Source organism: Urocitellus parryii, chromosome 6 (genome assembly GCF_045843805.1).
Source record: "Urocitellus parryii isolate mUroPar1 chromosome 6, mUroPar1.hap1, whole genome shotgun sequence".
Taxonomy (NCBI): domain Eukaryota; kingdom Metazoa; phylum Chordata; class Mammalia; order Rodentia; family Sciuridae; genus Urocitellus; species Urocitellus parryii.
Genome location: NC_135536.1, coordinates 159,379,369 through 159,396,334, shown reverse-complemented (window position 1 = coordinate 159,396,334; position 16,966 = coordinate 159,379,369). Strand labels below are relative to the sequence as shown.

The 16,966-nt window shown below is 36.1% G+C and overlaps 1 protein-coding gene across 1 annotated transcript in view; it reads left to right on the top strand.

Annotated features, from left to right (window-relative positions):
* The window catches only part of Macrod2 (mono-ADP ribosylhydrolase 2), a 1,937,146-nt gene extending 1,921,044 nt beyond the window's left edge, over positions 1–16,102 (top strand). The window contains exons 17-18 of the mRNA XM_077800161.1: positions 7,971–8,048; positions 16,035–16,102. Coding sequence (XP_077656287.1) covers positions 7,971–8,048; positions 16,035–16,102 — 146 coding nt within the window. The remainder of the gene's footprint in view (positions 1–7,970; positions 8,049–16,034) is intronic.
* The last annotated feature ends 864 nt before the right edge of the window (positions 16,103–16,966 follow it).

Sequence of the window (16,966 nt, the reverse complement as noted above, 5' to 3'; positions counted from 1 at the left end):
TCCTTCCATGAAGGAACTTCTCCCCTAATGCCTTCCCCCTGGAGTCTGCAGAGTTGGTCGCTTTTCAGTTTGAAAAGATGAAAGAAAAAAGCAAAAGAGAATAGAAAAGTTCCCAGACTAAGTCTTTCTCTTGAAAAGTTTGAGTCTTATATTGAATTGGGGAAAAAAAATTTCAAACCCTCAAAGAGCTCCCCTGCAAGATGACAGGCAATAGTGCAAAGTGGGGTGAACCTGGGTGACTGTGAGATATGTTCCACACTTGAGAAATTCAACACATAAGTAGATGTTTGGGCTGCTTTAATCCTCCCCAAGAAAACTTCCAAAAGAAAATGCTTCCTGTAGGCAGCTCCTAGAGGACTACAGATACTGGTCAGAAGTAGGATGTACATGCCATGCTCATCACCCAAAACAACAACAACAAAAAAAAAACCCACACATTTAAGCCATAACAGAGAAAACGCAGGAAGGAAGCAAGTAAATAAGCATGTAAAAGACAAAAATGAAAGAAAACATAACCCAAGAAAAAAGGTTAAAATTTGCTGAATTGATGATCTAATGGGCCAACCATTTTCCAAATGTCATACAGAAATCTCACCCCAAAACACAACTCTGATAAGTTAATAAATTGTCCAGTTATCTTGGCATCCCATTTTTAAAACCTGAAATATTTAATATTGATTTAATCTTAAAGAAAAATCCTAAAGAAAATACAGACAAATGACAATCCAGGAGAAAATATTTGCAACATATTGCACAAAGAAGTTTAATTTTCTTAATGTATGAAGAATACTTAAAAGTTAATAAGGAAACAAAATAAACAACTGAAAAGAAAAATTAGTAAAACCAAAAACAGAGAACCAAAGAAAGAGGAAAGAAAAGTAACCTCGCTCATAATGTAATACTAATCAGAACAGGAAGAACTTATCCATTTTTCTCCCTGGAATGTTTGAGGATATTTAATGCTAGGAGACTATGGAGAAAACATTTTCATGCCCTGCTAATTGGGTCCCAGATTGCTCTCACTTTTTCAGAAGGCAAGTTTGCAACATCTATGAAATCTAAAGATGTTCATATATTAGATCCAGAAATCCATAAAGAGTTTATCTTAGGGAAATGTTCACAAAATTTTGCCAAGATTTAAGCACAAGAATATTCACTGCAGCCATTTGTAAAATAAACAGTATAGAAACAGTATAGAAACATCTACCAATCCTGTCTACCAATACTGGTCTGGTCAAAGAAAAGTATAGTATATTCATATCTATGCAATAAGATAGTGATATATATTGTTGTGGAATGATCACTGATATACATTAAATATATATTGTAAATATGCATTAAAATTATTAAAATATAATAATCTATGTACTAATATTAATACTTAAAATAATGAAGTGTGTATACATTACATTTATATAGAATATGAAAAGGCCACACTGCAGAAAATATAACATGATCAGTGTTTTATGTAAATGAAGAGATGAGAGGAGCCCAGTGGAAAAGATTAGATTGTGTGCATTGTTTTTTTCTGGAAGGCTTATAGGAAAAAAATGTAACATGAAGAGAGTTGTCCAGGGTCGCTTTTCATTAGCATTTTTCTGAGAAGTTTAAAGTTATGTATAAGTGTTTTGTTTCTTAATATCACTAGTCTTATTGAAGGATTATGCTTCGTGATTTTCTTCTATCTTTATTTGTATTTAGAAATAAATGCATGCCTTTAAAAATTGATCCATATTGCATTAAATTATAATTCATTTAAGTTAATTAAATCTTCATAAAACATGAAGATCTCCATAATAACGAATCAAAATCTGGCAAAGAAATGAAGAGGGAAGAGAGGGAGAGGAGCAAGGCAGGGGAAGGGAAAGAATAAGGATGCAGGATGGATGGGAAAAGAAGGAGAGGAAGAATCTAGACACCCTACAATCAAAAGGTAAAAAACAGGAAAGACCTTTGAAATGCGGGATAGTGGGTTAAAAGCATCTGATTTATTCTGAGTGATTATGGTTAAAGAATTTAAATGTTTACTTTTAATGAAAAACAATACATTTTTGGCACTTACAGCCCATTTCTAATAAAAATATAAAGACTGAAAGAAAAATAGACATATTAAAAATTTATATCTGAAATGTGATTTTTTAAATGGAAGACCAATTTACCTTTAGTAAATTGAGAGGGGTCTTTTTTCAAAGCCAGAATAAACAAGTGCAACATTATAACTTTAATATTTATCTGTTCCTCACACAGAATGTAAGAAAGCTAAGAAATACTGAAAAGCAATGTTTTCTGAGATTCTGTATAGTTTAAGAATGACTTTTTCAAGATAATTTTAAATAGTGTTGGTGACTTGATTATCAGATCAGTTTATATCATTATAACATACTGTAGCACAGAAATTCAAACCCTCTCCAAGTCCTGTGTTCACATTGACACTCTGTCCTTCCTCATTAAATTGGTTGTTGATCTCTTTTCACTTAGCTGCCCTTGGATTCTAGACCTAGATAGTGAACTTGGCATGTACTGTAAAAGAAGGTCTATTTGAGCTCATCTTCCCTAACAATCAGTAGATTAAAAAGGACTAAAGTCTCTTAAGTTGTAAATTGGCATCTATGCATGTGGAATAATAGCATTCGCCCATTTGAGCTTGAGAGTTAAATGTATGTGACAAATGTCCTAAGCTCTTCCATTGTGTACCATTAGAAGTCAATGAGGTTTGGACTGTTTATGGAGCTGTGTACATTAATTAATTCAATTTCTCAAAGCTTCAGACCAAATCAGTTATTGATTAGTAGATGATTTTAGGTAATAAGAGATTAGCACATTTATTATGTATTTACAAAACAAGCATAAATCATGCTTGTAATTTCATAGCTATAAGAAACGATGTTAGGAATGAGCCCATTAAACATACATTCAGTGGGTTTGTTAGCTACATTTCATTGGCCAAAGCAAATTTCATGGCCAAACCCAACACCAAGGGACAGTGGAGTAGACTTCCCTGAGGGTTGCAGATTGGAAGTGAACCTTCCTGAATACTAATACTAATTACAGTAATAGTGAAATCTGAACACAAGCCCTAAGCACCACACCCATCATTTCACCAGTACAACTGCATTCTGAGAAATAATTATTTGCAATTCTATTTGATGTATGGAGTTAACCATCAATACAAATCTCAGAACATCTTAAAGGATCCTTTGATATCTTTCTGTGCTTACATATTTTAAAATCTGGCTACCTGCATTTTGTATACATCTTGGTATCTTGTGGAAAGACCTGCTTCATTTATTGCAATGTCACTGACCTACTAAAGGTTGTTATAATCAAAGGTTTGAGAAGTAATAAAATGGTATTAAATGTTCCAAGCTCAATTTTAGCATCTTTTATCTCCTGCTAGGAACTCCGAAATTGTTTGTGTTCCAAGCAGTAGCAATCAAAATGGGGGGAGGGTCAGGCAAACTGAAATAAATAGGCTATCGAGGCAGTTTTTGTTTTGATCAGATTCTGTTGTCCATGCCAAATGGACTCATTTCTCTGGGGCACTCAGTTGCATAGCCCAGCAGGAGAGTAGCCGGTTAGGGTAATACCCGTTCCACATGCATGTCAGAAAAACAAATGTCTCTCATTCTCCCTTTTTTCAAATACACAACCACACTTGTGCACATATACATATGGCTATGCAAATTTACACAGCATGCCAATGCACATATTCATGGCACGTGTACACATATTGCACATGTAAGATATAAAATAAAAAATACCTACAGACAGACCTGGAGTTGAAAGTGGATCTAATAGACACTGCTTCACTCTGCTTTGGGAATGTAGTAGTAGGTAGAGCTACAACTTTGATTTCTGCTCTTCTCTTTGTTTTGGATCTCATACTTGCCACTGCATCTCATGTTAATTATGTTTCATCACAGTGCAAAACCTTAGACTTCTCACACATTCCATTGGAAAATAATGAGGTTAAAAGGACAGGCATAGGGCAAGCATTTTAAGAATTTAATGTTTTCTGATTGCCTTTTGGATTTTTTTTCTTTGTTTCTCCTAACTTTTCCCTTCCTCTTCGCTTTTAAAAGTGTTTATCATTCTTCCTTTTCACTGAGTATCCTGTAATAAACTGACATCCTGCCTATTTGATAGAAAGTTCTCCATGCTGCCAAAGGGGTTTCTCCATTGATTGAAGGATTTTCTAAATAAATTAGCCACAGGTTCCTCTTGATCCCATCAAAAACAAGGACCCTAAGAAGAAAGTCAAGGAAGTCATATTTAAGTAGAATTAAGCTTATTAATTTTCCTTCCATAGTAATCATTTCTTATAAAAAGTAACAATGTTTTAATTCTGATGGCATCCTATAGAAGTAAGGAGTCAAAAAATATATAGTTATTTTGCTAGTTAAAAAAAAAAGTGAAGGCTTTAACATGCTCTGAGATTTGGTAGAAGTCATTTTAAAAAATCCAGTGAAGAGCCAAAATATCCTCTTTAGAAATATGCCTGTATATCTATCTGTGTCTTGCTCATTTTCAATTGGGTACTCTCTTTTTATGTTATATTTATTTCTTTAGGTATTCTGTGAAAGAGGCCATTGCACTTTCTTATGTTGCATTTTGATGAATTTAAGATTGCTAATTTTAATGTTTTACAGGTTGCCAGAGTTTTCCTTAATGATTAGTGTTTTTTTTTTGTTGTTCTGAAAAGAAATGTTTGTCTAATGATGCACAGATCTTTATCTATGTTACATTTACAATTAGTTCTTAAGTCTACCTGGAACTTATTTTTGAGTAGTGGAAATTATTCCTTCGGTGTAAATCTACTGATAAGTTTTCTTTTTTCCTGAAATATTTTTTTCTTTATTTCAAATTCAAATTTGATGAGTTTTTTGTTTTTGTTTGTTTGTTTTTGGTGGGGGGGAAGTTATAGAGTTTTAATTTCTTTTAGTACTTAAAATATTCTATTGTATTGTCTCTGAATTCCATTATTTTGTTACAAAATTATCAACAACCCTTATGTTGCTATTTTAAAGTTAATGAGTATTTTTCACTAGATAATTTGAATTTCACCCTTGGTTTTCAACAATTTTTATGATGATTTGCCCAAGTGAGGTTTGTTTTGTGTTAATTTTGCTTAGTGTTATAACACCCTTGAAACAGTGATCTGATGTTACATCATCCATTAATTTTGTCATTATCTCTTAAAATACTGCATTTGACCATTACACAAAGGATAAATCCTATTTCTTATGTCTGTTTTTTACCTGTATTTTAGGCTTTGCATTATCTTTCAGTTTCCTAATCCCCTCTTCAACTGTGTCTACCTACTATCAAATCCCCCTATTAAATGATATGTTTTTCAGTTCTAGAATTTTCTTCTGACATGAATAGGGCCCAGTTCTCTGATAAACTTCTTTGCTATTAAAATTTTTCAATTTGGCATCCAGTTTCTTATACACATTAATCTTATTTTAGTTGTGTCTAAAAATCTGAATGTCTGATATGTGTCTATATGTCTTTTTATTCTCAGTTTTCAGTGATTTGTTCTTGTTCAAAAATGCCAGGTATTTTTTTTATTGATGCAGGACATTTTGTTTGAAAAACCATAGGCATAACTTGAGGCTTGAAGTTTTTGTTTTTGTTTTGTTTTCTTACTTACCAGAGTACCTCTTTGTTGGTGGGCCCTGGCCTTTAATTTTTGCCTCCCCTAAACCTCAAAAACATTTGGAAGCTGTCTTCAGTTTGTTGACATAGGTAGAATGTCAGCTACCCTTTGCATCTCTTTGAGTTTGTTCTGTATTTATGGCTCTCTGGTGCCTTAAAAGAATTGTTTTTAATAATCTGTCCAGCATTTCTAGCTTTTCACGGTAAGAGGGTTATTCTGAAACATGACAGTCAACCTTAAGCAGAAATCTTTCTCACTGTAATTCTAATTTGCATTTCATTCACTGTTAGCAAAGGGAATCATCTTTTCACATGTTTACATGTTTACATTATTACTTCTTTTATGAATTGCCTATCAAGCCTCTTGCACATTTTCCTATTAGTTTGTTTCTATTTTTAGAAGCTCATATTGTTGCTATTATTAACCCCTTGCCTCTGATAAAACACAAATATCAATATTTAATTTGTAACTTAAAAAATATTCCTTGTGGTATTTTTGCATCCAAAAGCTTATTATGGCAGGGCTCGGTGGTGCTTGCCTGTAAACCCAGTGGCTTGGGAGGCTGGGACAGGAGGATCTCAAGTTCAAAGCCAGCCTCAGCAAAAAAGCAAGGTGCTAAACAATTCAATCAATGAGACCCTGTCTCTAAATAAAATACAAAAAGGACTGGGGATGTGGCTCAATGGTCGAGTGCCCCTGAGTTCAAATCCCTGCTACCTCCCCACCCCTACAAAAAAAAAAAAAAACTTATTACTTTTATGAAAAAAAATATTCCCATTTTTCCCTTATTACTTCTATGTTTTGAGTCAGATATAGCACAGCCTATATCTATCAGTATATATCTATATCTATCAGTATATTCTGTAATTATGTGTAAAAGGGTGTGTTGATGCCAATTCTAGTGTTAACAAGTTCAGCTGGATGTTTTAAGTTTTGTTTTCCTTTTCCCAACCTCATCCTCAGGGACTAAATGGAAAGAACTCATGGACAGCTATTTTCATGTAATCCTTCAAGGGCTTTAGGAGTTATATTCTCTTTCTCATATTATCATTTTCTTGATTTATATAATCTCATATTGTTGATGTTACTCTATTCTATGTCTCTGAATACATATATGTTTACTTCACAGTTTCCTTTACACTCAATGTAAAAAATCTATTGGGCATCTCCACTTAAATCATCTTTGACTTTAGACCTCAAATCTAAAATTATTTTCTTTGTCTTTTCCCACTGAGCAGCTATTTTGTCTTCAATTTCTGACCTCCCTACCATCCATCCACCTGAGCAAGGAGCTCAGTCACTTTTGAGTCAAACCTCTTGACTGTGAGCTCTAGTTACTCATTACCAAGAGCACATATTTTCCATAATGAAAAGATTGAAAAGGTTATAAACTGGATCTTTCCCATCCTTGCATCATTCTCACCAGCAGGCACACCACATTTAACATTATCTCTGCTCTTGTATTTACATAATGAAAATGAATTTAACCTTCTGTTTAAAAGAAGTATGAAAATAATAATAATGTAAAGTAACTATTTTTCTAGGGTTTTACTTCTATCTGTATTTTCCAATATACTTATTCTTTAAGTTAGGAAAACATGATAGATATTGTTAACTAAAAAGTAAGAGACAATTGTCCTTTTGAATATATGGAAAAATCTTCATAATATTAAAACACACCCTGTCACTTCTAAGAACGGCTATATCTTTGGCACAGTAAATGGATGACATACTTTTGAAGTTGATAGAGAATGATCAGAACTTCTGATTGGATACTCCACAATCCACAATGGCAACAGCTAAGGTCTCCTAGGGAGGCAATAAGTCATTTATTTGTTGGAACAATAACAACAACAGTGAAAATCCTTCAGTGTCAGGAGAAAGAAGTCTTCAGTTTTCAGGCATGCCTAAGGCAAAAGAGGCTTTTGGGTTTTTTTGTTTTGTTTTGTTTTGTTTTTCTTTCTAATCAAAGGTTAAATGATGCACACATAGAGAGTATCCTAAATTTAAATTGAACATTGTGCTGATTAAACCACTTTTTTTTTCTTTGATGCTATCCGATTTCTGATTTAATAAATTGTGTGTCTGTATGTTTACGATTCTCTCACAAATTAAAAAGAACTTGGAAGATGGCTTTAAAGTATTCTAGCAACTCAACCGACTATTTCCTCCTTTAACCTTCTCTGAAAAAGAAGTTGAATCCCAGGAGTATTTTTAAATTTAAGAGGGCAATGGAGGGTGACAGAACAATTGGCAGTCAGGCTGTTATAGTTCTCTATTAATCAGGGACTATCTTATTCCCCTCTTTCAGTTCAAGGCGCGGACACACCTACAGAGTCTGTGAAAAGTCAAGGCTCCAGTGACTCAGAAAACACTACAGGTCCTGATGGTAAGTTTCTGAGCTTTCTGAGCTCAGATTATACATGTGGTATGTTTTCTGTGTGATCTGGGATTAAGGGAGCTCTCTGTTCTATGAATCAACATATTCAATGAGAACAAAGTAAATTTCAAAAGCCATATATTACTAGAGAATAATAAGAAATAATGGCAGCCCCCTTTTTTCTTTTTACCACTAACTGTTTTACAACAGCACATGACTTGGTTTAAACATACCTTGCAATACTGAGGCCACCAGTGGGTAATGCCACAGCTGGACCCGGTCCTTCATGGAAACATCACTCACTTCTGTCGAAGGTGCTTGCTTTGTAGTTACCCAGGCCTCACTTGGCATCCAGATGAGCCCTTGAGCTGATCCAGATGAGCTCTTGGACCATCCCTGTTAAACTCACTATATCACAACAGATTCCTTTGCCAAAAACACAGTGACTCTTTAAGGGCACCTTAAAAATTTACAAAAACCATCCTTTATTCGCACGTAGTTTTGAAGGCATCTGTGTTGATCCGTATTTTGTCACTGCGACAAACACCTGAGATGAGCAACCTCGAGGAGGAAAGATTTATTTTGGTCATGGTTTCAGAGGTTTTAGTCCTTGGCTGGCTGGTTCTATTGCTTTGGGCCCAAGGTAAGGAAGAGCATCCTGGCAGAAACGCATCATGAAGGAATGCTGTTCAGCTCATGGCAGCTGGAAAACAAAGTGAAAGGAAGAGATCTGTACAAAATATAGTCCCTAAGGGGCATGCCCCCAATAGCCTACTTCCTCCAACAGTGCCCCATCTCCCTGTAGTTTCCGCCACCTCCCAGTAGTCCATTCAGCTATGGATGGATTACTCCACTGATGAGAATAACCTTCATGATTCAATCGCTTTCCAAAATGTTCACCTCTAAACATTGCTACGTTGGGGACCAATGCATGTGTCACTGGGGGGGACACGTCACATCCAAACCACAATCACATCTAAAGATTCTGAGCCCAGATACACCCCTACGGCCCACCATTCCACTCTCAATTCCTCTGAGATAACTTGTTTAGATTCCACATGAGTGAGATCATGTGGAACTTGTCTTTCTGTTCCTGGCTTATTTCACTTTGATGTAATGGTCTCCATTTTATACACGGTGTCACAAATGACAGGGTTTCATTCTTTTTTATGGCTGAGTAGTATCCTGTTGTGTACACATATCGCATTTTCATCAGATGATGGACACTTCTATTTCTTAGCTGTTGTAAATAGTGTTGTAATGAACATGAAAGTACAGATGTCTCCTTTTTAAAAATTTTTTTTGGTCATTATAGATGGACAGAATGCCTTTGTTTATTTTTATGTGGTGCTGAGGATTGAATCCAGTGCCTCATACCAGCTAGGCCAACACTCTGTCACTAAGCTATAGCCCCAGCCCAAAGATGTCTCTTTAACATACAAATTTCATTTCCTTTGAATATATACCCAGTAGTGGGATTGCTGGATCATATGGTAGTTCTATCTTAAAATATTTTAGGAACTTCTGTACTGGTTTTCATAATGGCTATACTAATTTATATTCCCACCAATATTGTGCAGAGGTTTCCTCTTCTCCACATCCTCCCCAGAATTTTTTATCCTTTAGATAACATCTATTCTTACTAGGGTGAGGTGATATCTCATTGTGGTTTTTATTTGCATTTTCCTGATTATTAACGATATTGAACATTTTTCGTATATCTGTTGGCCATGTGTGTCTTCTTTTGAGAAATGTCCATTTATACCTAGTGCCCATTTCTCATCAGTTGTTTTGCTGTTGAGTTTTTGGAGTTCCTTCTATATTGTAGATAGCAATCCTTTGTCAGATCTATACTTTGTAAATATTTTTGCCTATCTGCAGGCTGTCTCTACACTGTTACATTTTCAAATGATTTGTGTAGCTGGTAACAGGTATGATTTTCTTCTTCTGCATGTGGATATCCAATTTCCCCAGCAGCATTTATTAAAAAGGCTATCCTTCTGTGCAATGCATTTCTGAGCACATTTATCAAAAATCAGTTGGCTGTGGGTATGTGGATACCTTACTTCTGGGCTCTCTAGTCTATTTCATTGTTCTGCGAGTCTGTTTTTATGCCCAAACCACGATATTTTGATTTACAACTGTGTTGTGGTGTGTTTTTATATCGGGTAGTATAGTACCTTCTACTTTGATCCTTTTGCTCAGGATAGATTTAGTTATTTGGGGACTTTAGTGTCTCCATATAATTGTTTCTCATTCTGTGAGGAACATGGTTGATATTTTGACAAGTGATTAAATTGAATCTTAAAACCACTTGGGGTAGTATGGGCATTTTAACAATATTGTTTCTTCTAATCCATGAATACAGAATGTCTTTCTACTTTTTGGTGTCCTCTTCAATTACTTTCATCAATATTTTTAGATTTTTTTTTCATTGTATATATCTTTCACCTATTTGGTTAAATTTGTTCCTAGGTATTTTATTTCTATAGATATTATAAATGGGATTGCTTTCTATCTCAGATTATTTGCTGCTGGTGAACAGCAATACTACTAATTTTTACATGTTGATTTTTATATCCTGAAATGTTGCTTAGTTACTTCTAATAGCTTTTGGGTGTGTGTTTGGAGTTTTATGTTTTATTTAATCATGTCATCTGTAAACAGTGACAATTTCATGGCTTTTCCAATTTGGATACCCTTCATTTCTTCCTCTTGCTTGACTGAAAGTGATGGAAGTGAATATTCTTGTCTTGTTCCAGATTTTACATAGAAAGCTCTCAGCATTTTCCCATTCAATATAATGTTGGCCATTGGCTTAATCGAAATGGTCATTATTTTGTTGAGGTATGTTCCTTGCCTATATAATTTGTTCAGCATTTTTAGCACAAAAGAATTTTGAATTTTATCCAATGTCTTTCCTGCATCTATTGAAATTATAGTTTTTGTCTTTCATTCTTTTGACATGGTGTATTACATTTTTTGATATGCACATATTGGACTTGATGGGGGTGAAAAATCTCTTTAATGTGCTACTGCTTTCAGTTTGCTAGATTTTGTTGAGGATTTAACATCTATGTTTTTCAAGGATATTAACCTGTGGGGTTTTTTTTCTTCTTTTATTGTTGTTGTTGTATCTTCATCTGTTTTGGCATTAGGGTAATGCTAGCCTCGTAGATTGTGTTTAAAAGAATTACTTCCTCTTTTTTGGAATAACTTAAAGAGAAATGGTATTAGTTCTTCTTTAAATGTTTTGTAGAATTGAGTAGTGAAGCCATCTGGTCCTGGGCTTTTCTGGATAGGAGCCCTGGTTTTTTTGTTTTTGTTTTTTAATTAGTGATTCAATCTTTACTTATTATTGGTTCTGTCACATTTTTCCATGATCAAATTTGGCATATATTTCATCATTTCTAATGCTCTTTTTTTATTTTTCTGGTATTACATATAATGTCTACCTATAAAGTCTTGAGTTTATGAGTCTTTTTCTTTTCTTAGTCTAGCTGATAATTTGTCTATTTTGTTGCTTTTCAAAGAATCAGCTCTTGATTTTGGTCTCCATTTATTTCTACTCTGATCATTTTTTCTTTCTACTAATATTGAGGGTTTTTTCGCTTATCTTGAGGGTTGAGAAAATAAGAACAAATGGTTATTTGAGAAATTTCTACTTTTTTTGACAGCATTGACTGATCTAATGTTTCCTCTTAGTACTGCTTTTGCTGAGTTCCACAGGTTTGGGTATTTTGTGTCTCCATTTTCATTTAAGAAATTTAAAAATTTCCTTCCTGATTTTCTTGATCCACTGGTTGAAAGTTATTTGATTTCCATGTATTTTTTTTTAATTTTCAGTCACTCAATATGATGAGAACTTGTTTTGTGGCCTATCATATCTGTCTTGGAGAATGTTCCATGTGCTGTTGAGAAAAAAACGAATATTTGGCAGCCCTTGGACAGAACGTTCTGTAGATGTCTGTTAGGGCCGTTTGTCCTAGGGTGTGATTTAACTGTTGATTTTCAGTCTAGATGATCTGTCCATCACTGGAAAGGGTGTTAAGAGCACCCACATATTATTACGTAATACAATGACGGATATAAGGAAAATGTAATATTGAATTTTGAATAAACTTTCTACTCTTTTGGCATTCTCAAGTCTTTCTTGAACCCCCAGTATTTGCTCTTTCAATAACCCATTTTTCTCCTCCCACTGTATTTTCAAATAGCTTGTCTTTAAACTTTCTTCTATTTTCTTTATCCTATTTTTAATTTTTATAGTTCATGAATTTTTTAAAAAGTGCTTACATCTCTTTAAACTGTTGAGTAGTGAGATGTTCTCTTCAAGTCCATCGAGTTTCCTTAAAACAGCTCTTTTAACTTCTAAGAGATTTCCCATACTGTTTACTACCTGGTTAGTTTCTGACACCTTATTTTGAGTATTAAGTGAGGTCACAGTTTCCTGAAAAGTTCTTGATTCTTGTTGGCATGAGACATCGTCTAGGCATTAAAGGATTGGGTATTTATTATGTTCTTCCCAATCTCAGTTTATGCTCATCTCAGTTCTAATCAGGATGGTTTGTTTCTATCAGATATTTTTCTGAGCCTATAGTTGCCAGCTCACCCAGTTTCAGATTTGATAGGAGTTTTCTATTCATGTGTCGTCACTGTTTCAGGACTAGAGAGTAATCCAAGCCCAGGTTTGTCACAAATACACTGTTGGTATACTTTAAAGAAACAAACTAGAATATCTAGAAAGAGTGATGTATCCTCACAAGGCTTTACCAGCCAAAGTAGTCTCAGATGCCTTCTTCATAGTTGCCAACCTGTGGTGGGGCACTACATGATTCAGCCCAACTCTGGGAAGTATCAACATGGATGGACCAGCCCCCAGCCACTCTATCACACCTGTGGCCACCAAGCTGTGTCACACCCTGAGGATATAGTCTGCCAAGACCAGCACAACACTGGGGGAGGTCCAAGGCCCACACTATGTGCTGCCTATCACATAGTGACCCAAGATTGTGTAAATAGAAGTCTGATAGACTGGAGCTATATGTCTTCCCTTGGCACTAGAGCTATTTCAGAGGCTGGGTATACTGGCACACTTGTAGATTTCATCACCATAGTCCAGCACTAAGTCCCAGGGCAGCATCTTATGCTTACTAACTGGCACCAACCCAGAAAATGCCATTTTGCATCTCACTGTGCTGTGCAAGGCTACTTAGCAATGGTGAATTCAGTGCTTTGGCTACCTGGCTGATGCTAAGCTGAGCTGTGCTTGATTCTGTTTCAAGGACATGCAGAGTCTCAGGTGCATTAGGGTAGGGTCCACATCACACCTGGCAGTAATGCAGTTCAAAATGAGCTCATCCTTCTGAAGTGTAGGTCTCTACCTGGTGCCGTGGAAGTGTCAGAGCTCTGTAAGCATTGGCTTGGTCATAGCAGTGTTGACCAAGATTGGGGGATGGATGGTAGGGAGAGTCTCTTGGTTACCAATGCAGGTGCTAAATCTGGGTTGCACCCGAGTCTCCCACCTTCAAGGACCTGGGGAGTCTAATAGGGAGTCCTTTACTAGCATTGTGCTGGCCTTGACAGGTTATGTACTCAGGATATGAGAAAATGCTTAGGTTTGGGGGAGGGTGCCACAGGCAACTCTTCTTGCCTTTTTCATTGTGTTTAAGTAAAAGCAGCCACTGTGGTCTCATCTCTCATCTGATTTCCTTAGTTCCTGTGAAGGCAGTTTAGTGTTTGAATGAATATCCATCCTGAAGGATTTTACTCAGTTACCATCTTGCTTTGAGGTGTTGTGTTTTGTTTTTAAGCTAAAGAAAAGTAAATTACTTTGTCATTCAGCCACCACTGGCTGAATTTTTCCCAAAGTAGTTTTAAATAAAATTTCTTATTGCAGGTGTCTCCCACATAGTCCTACCTTAATTATAACCTCTTCTATACAAACTGATATCTTTTACTTATTTGAGCATGAAATGCTTTTGTATAGTGTTATGGTTTAACGTATCCCCCAAAACATTCCCATGTTAGGGACATGATCTCCAATGTAGCCATGTTCCAAAGTGAAATGATTATAACCTCATTATAATTAAACAGATTAAGCCATTTGATGGATTAATAACTTGGATGGTCTGAGTGGGTGGCCATTATAGGCAGTAGAGTGTGGCAGGAGGAAGTAGGTCACTGGGAGTGTGCCTTGGAGACTATATTTTGATCCTGGCTCCTTGTGCATGCTCTGCTTCCTGCCTGCCTTGAGTGGAGCAGCTGTCCTCTGCCATGCCTTACCTTGGGCCCAGAGCAATGGAGTTGGCCAACCATGCATGAGCCTAAAATAAACATTTTCTCCTCAAACTCATTCTTGTTAGCTTTTCATTGTTGTCACCAAAATACCTAACATGCACAGTAACATTAAAAGTGTCCACTGGGAGAGAGAATAGCAAACAAATGCTCCCTTTTATTTTTATCCTGTACTTTGCCACACTGTGGTGGGTAGACTTCCAGTGACCTTGTCTACCAGGCTGAACAGTGCAGGAATGATTTTCTTTACACAGACAAAGTTGCCACACCTGATCAGTTTACACGTGGAAATAAGCTTACACATTGTTAGAAACCCAGGACAGTTTGCAGGTGATAACTTGGGAGAGTTGAATGAGAGACCATAGATGCCCTTTCAAGCATCTTTGGAGTGTGAAACCGGCATCTGACATTATTTTATTCAAGCTTTCATGTCTGAGAAAAAGATTTAGGTTGTTCGATTTTGTACAAATAAATCACCACCTCAATGAGAAACAAATGGAAGTTACTTATTCAGAGGTTACTATAGCGAGAGTGTCAGTCATTGTCACTTGTGTTTGGAGGCAGTTGGTACAGGAAACTGGAAACCGTTACCTAAAGTGGGGCATCTTAGGTTTTTAATTCAGAGGTCTTTCCCTGGTTGGTTCCAAGTTGAAAGCAGGTACAGAAAATATGGAAGCTGATGATCACTGACCAAGTCCAGTGTATTCTGAGCCAATTACCAGAGATTGTGGTTTGGTTGCCCAGATGGGTTGCTATTGAGGTTTTAAGTAGAGTTCTACTGCTAGATTATCTGGCCACTGTCCAGTCTCAGCTTACAGAATGTGCTTGGATGCTGTAACAATATCAGTCTCATTAAACCTGCTGACCCTTGGAAAGTCTGAGTGACTGCTTTTAGCTACAGGAGAAAGGCAGTAATTACACACTCTATTTTTATGCAAATGCTTACATAGAATACACAGTTAAATGAAAGCATACTTTTCCAGAGCTGTGTGATCTGGTTAGATTTTTTTTTTCCATAGTGTTTGCTGCTGCATCCATTGGCAAGCTTGCAGGGTCTGTTTTGAATTCTGAAATTGAAAATGTGGCAAACCAAACAGGTCTATTGACAGTGCCATTTTGAAGGGAGCTGCTTAATTTTCTGCATCTTAGTGATCTGTTTTGCTTTGTTTTCTCTTTATTTTCTTAGGTATCTATTAAGGCCTTTGAATTTATTTCTATAAGGATGGTAATATATACCCAAATTGTCAAACCAAAATCTAGTATGAAATGATAGCTCAGCTTCTACAGTTTAGTGAAGAACTATAGGTGAATGCCCTTCCCTGCCCATGAAAATATACAAGGATGGATTCAAACACTCGAATGAATAGAAACAAACTGAAAAAACAAAGGTATAAGACAAAAAAAAATCAGTAATGTTGTACTAGCTTTCTGTTGCCATGACAAAATACTTGAGAAAATAAACTTACAGGTTTATTTTGGCAAATGGTTTCAGTCTGAGGTTTGCTGGTTCCATTACTTTGTGCCTGAGATAAGGTAAAATGGTAACCAGGAAGCCGAGCAAGTGTCCGGGGACAAAACATGCCCCCAACGACTTGCTTCTTCTAACTGGGCCCTACCACTAGATCCAAACCATAACCGTGTTTAAGAGATTTGGGCTTCATAAATATTTGACTTTTTTGTTTTCCTTCCTGGTTACAGTTGAAATGAACAGTCAGGTTGACAATGTAAATGACCCAACAGAGAGTCAGCAAGAAGATTACCAATAGGTAAGATGCCCCTGTGGTGGGATTTTTCAATTTGTTAACCAGGCAAAAGGAATTGTTTGCCAATGACACATGGATTTCCCTCAGTTTTGCCAAGTCCCATCACTTGACTTGGACTAAACTTTAAAAATATTTAAATTCCACTGTGTAAGGTGAATAAAAACTTATTATAATTCTCTAGAAACTTGCCATCTTTAGGGGAGAAGATAATTCACAGCATACTTAAAATCATGAAAAAAAATCTTATTCTTTGACAAAATGAGAAAAAAATTTTCTTCCATCTTATCCCCTGGCCTCCTTGGAGTAATCAAATTATTCCTAAGCTGATTCCAAAGCATTGCCTTTCTAGAGCTGTCTGCCAAGTTGTTTGGTATCTTTTTTGTTGTTTTACTTGTCAATGGATCTTTCTTTATGCTCAGTGCAGAGAATCGAACCCTGTGCTTCACACAGGCCAGGCAAGCGCTCTGCCACTGAGCTACCACCCCAGCCCAGTGTCTTTGCCCTGCAGAATGTATAAAGACCTAGGAGTTTGTGTGGGCAGAAGCAAGCCTGCTGTAGGTCCTGGCTACCTGGGGACACAGGCGTGCACTCAGAGGCTTGTCCGGTTGAATAGGCCTAAGGGAACTCTCCAGGGAAACAAGAAGTCTAGACAAAACCAAGTTGAAGTGTTTTTGCAGACAAACATTCTAAGTCTCAACAGACACTAAGGTATATCTAGAATGATGAATGATCTATTACCCTTTTCCACATCTTGAGAGGGCTGTTGAGGAGAATTAAAATAAAGCAGTCTCACTCTGTAACTTCTCCAACTCCTAGCTTAAAATATTTAACTATTTGAATTATGGGTCATTGAGACACAAATCTTGT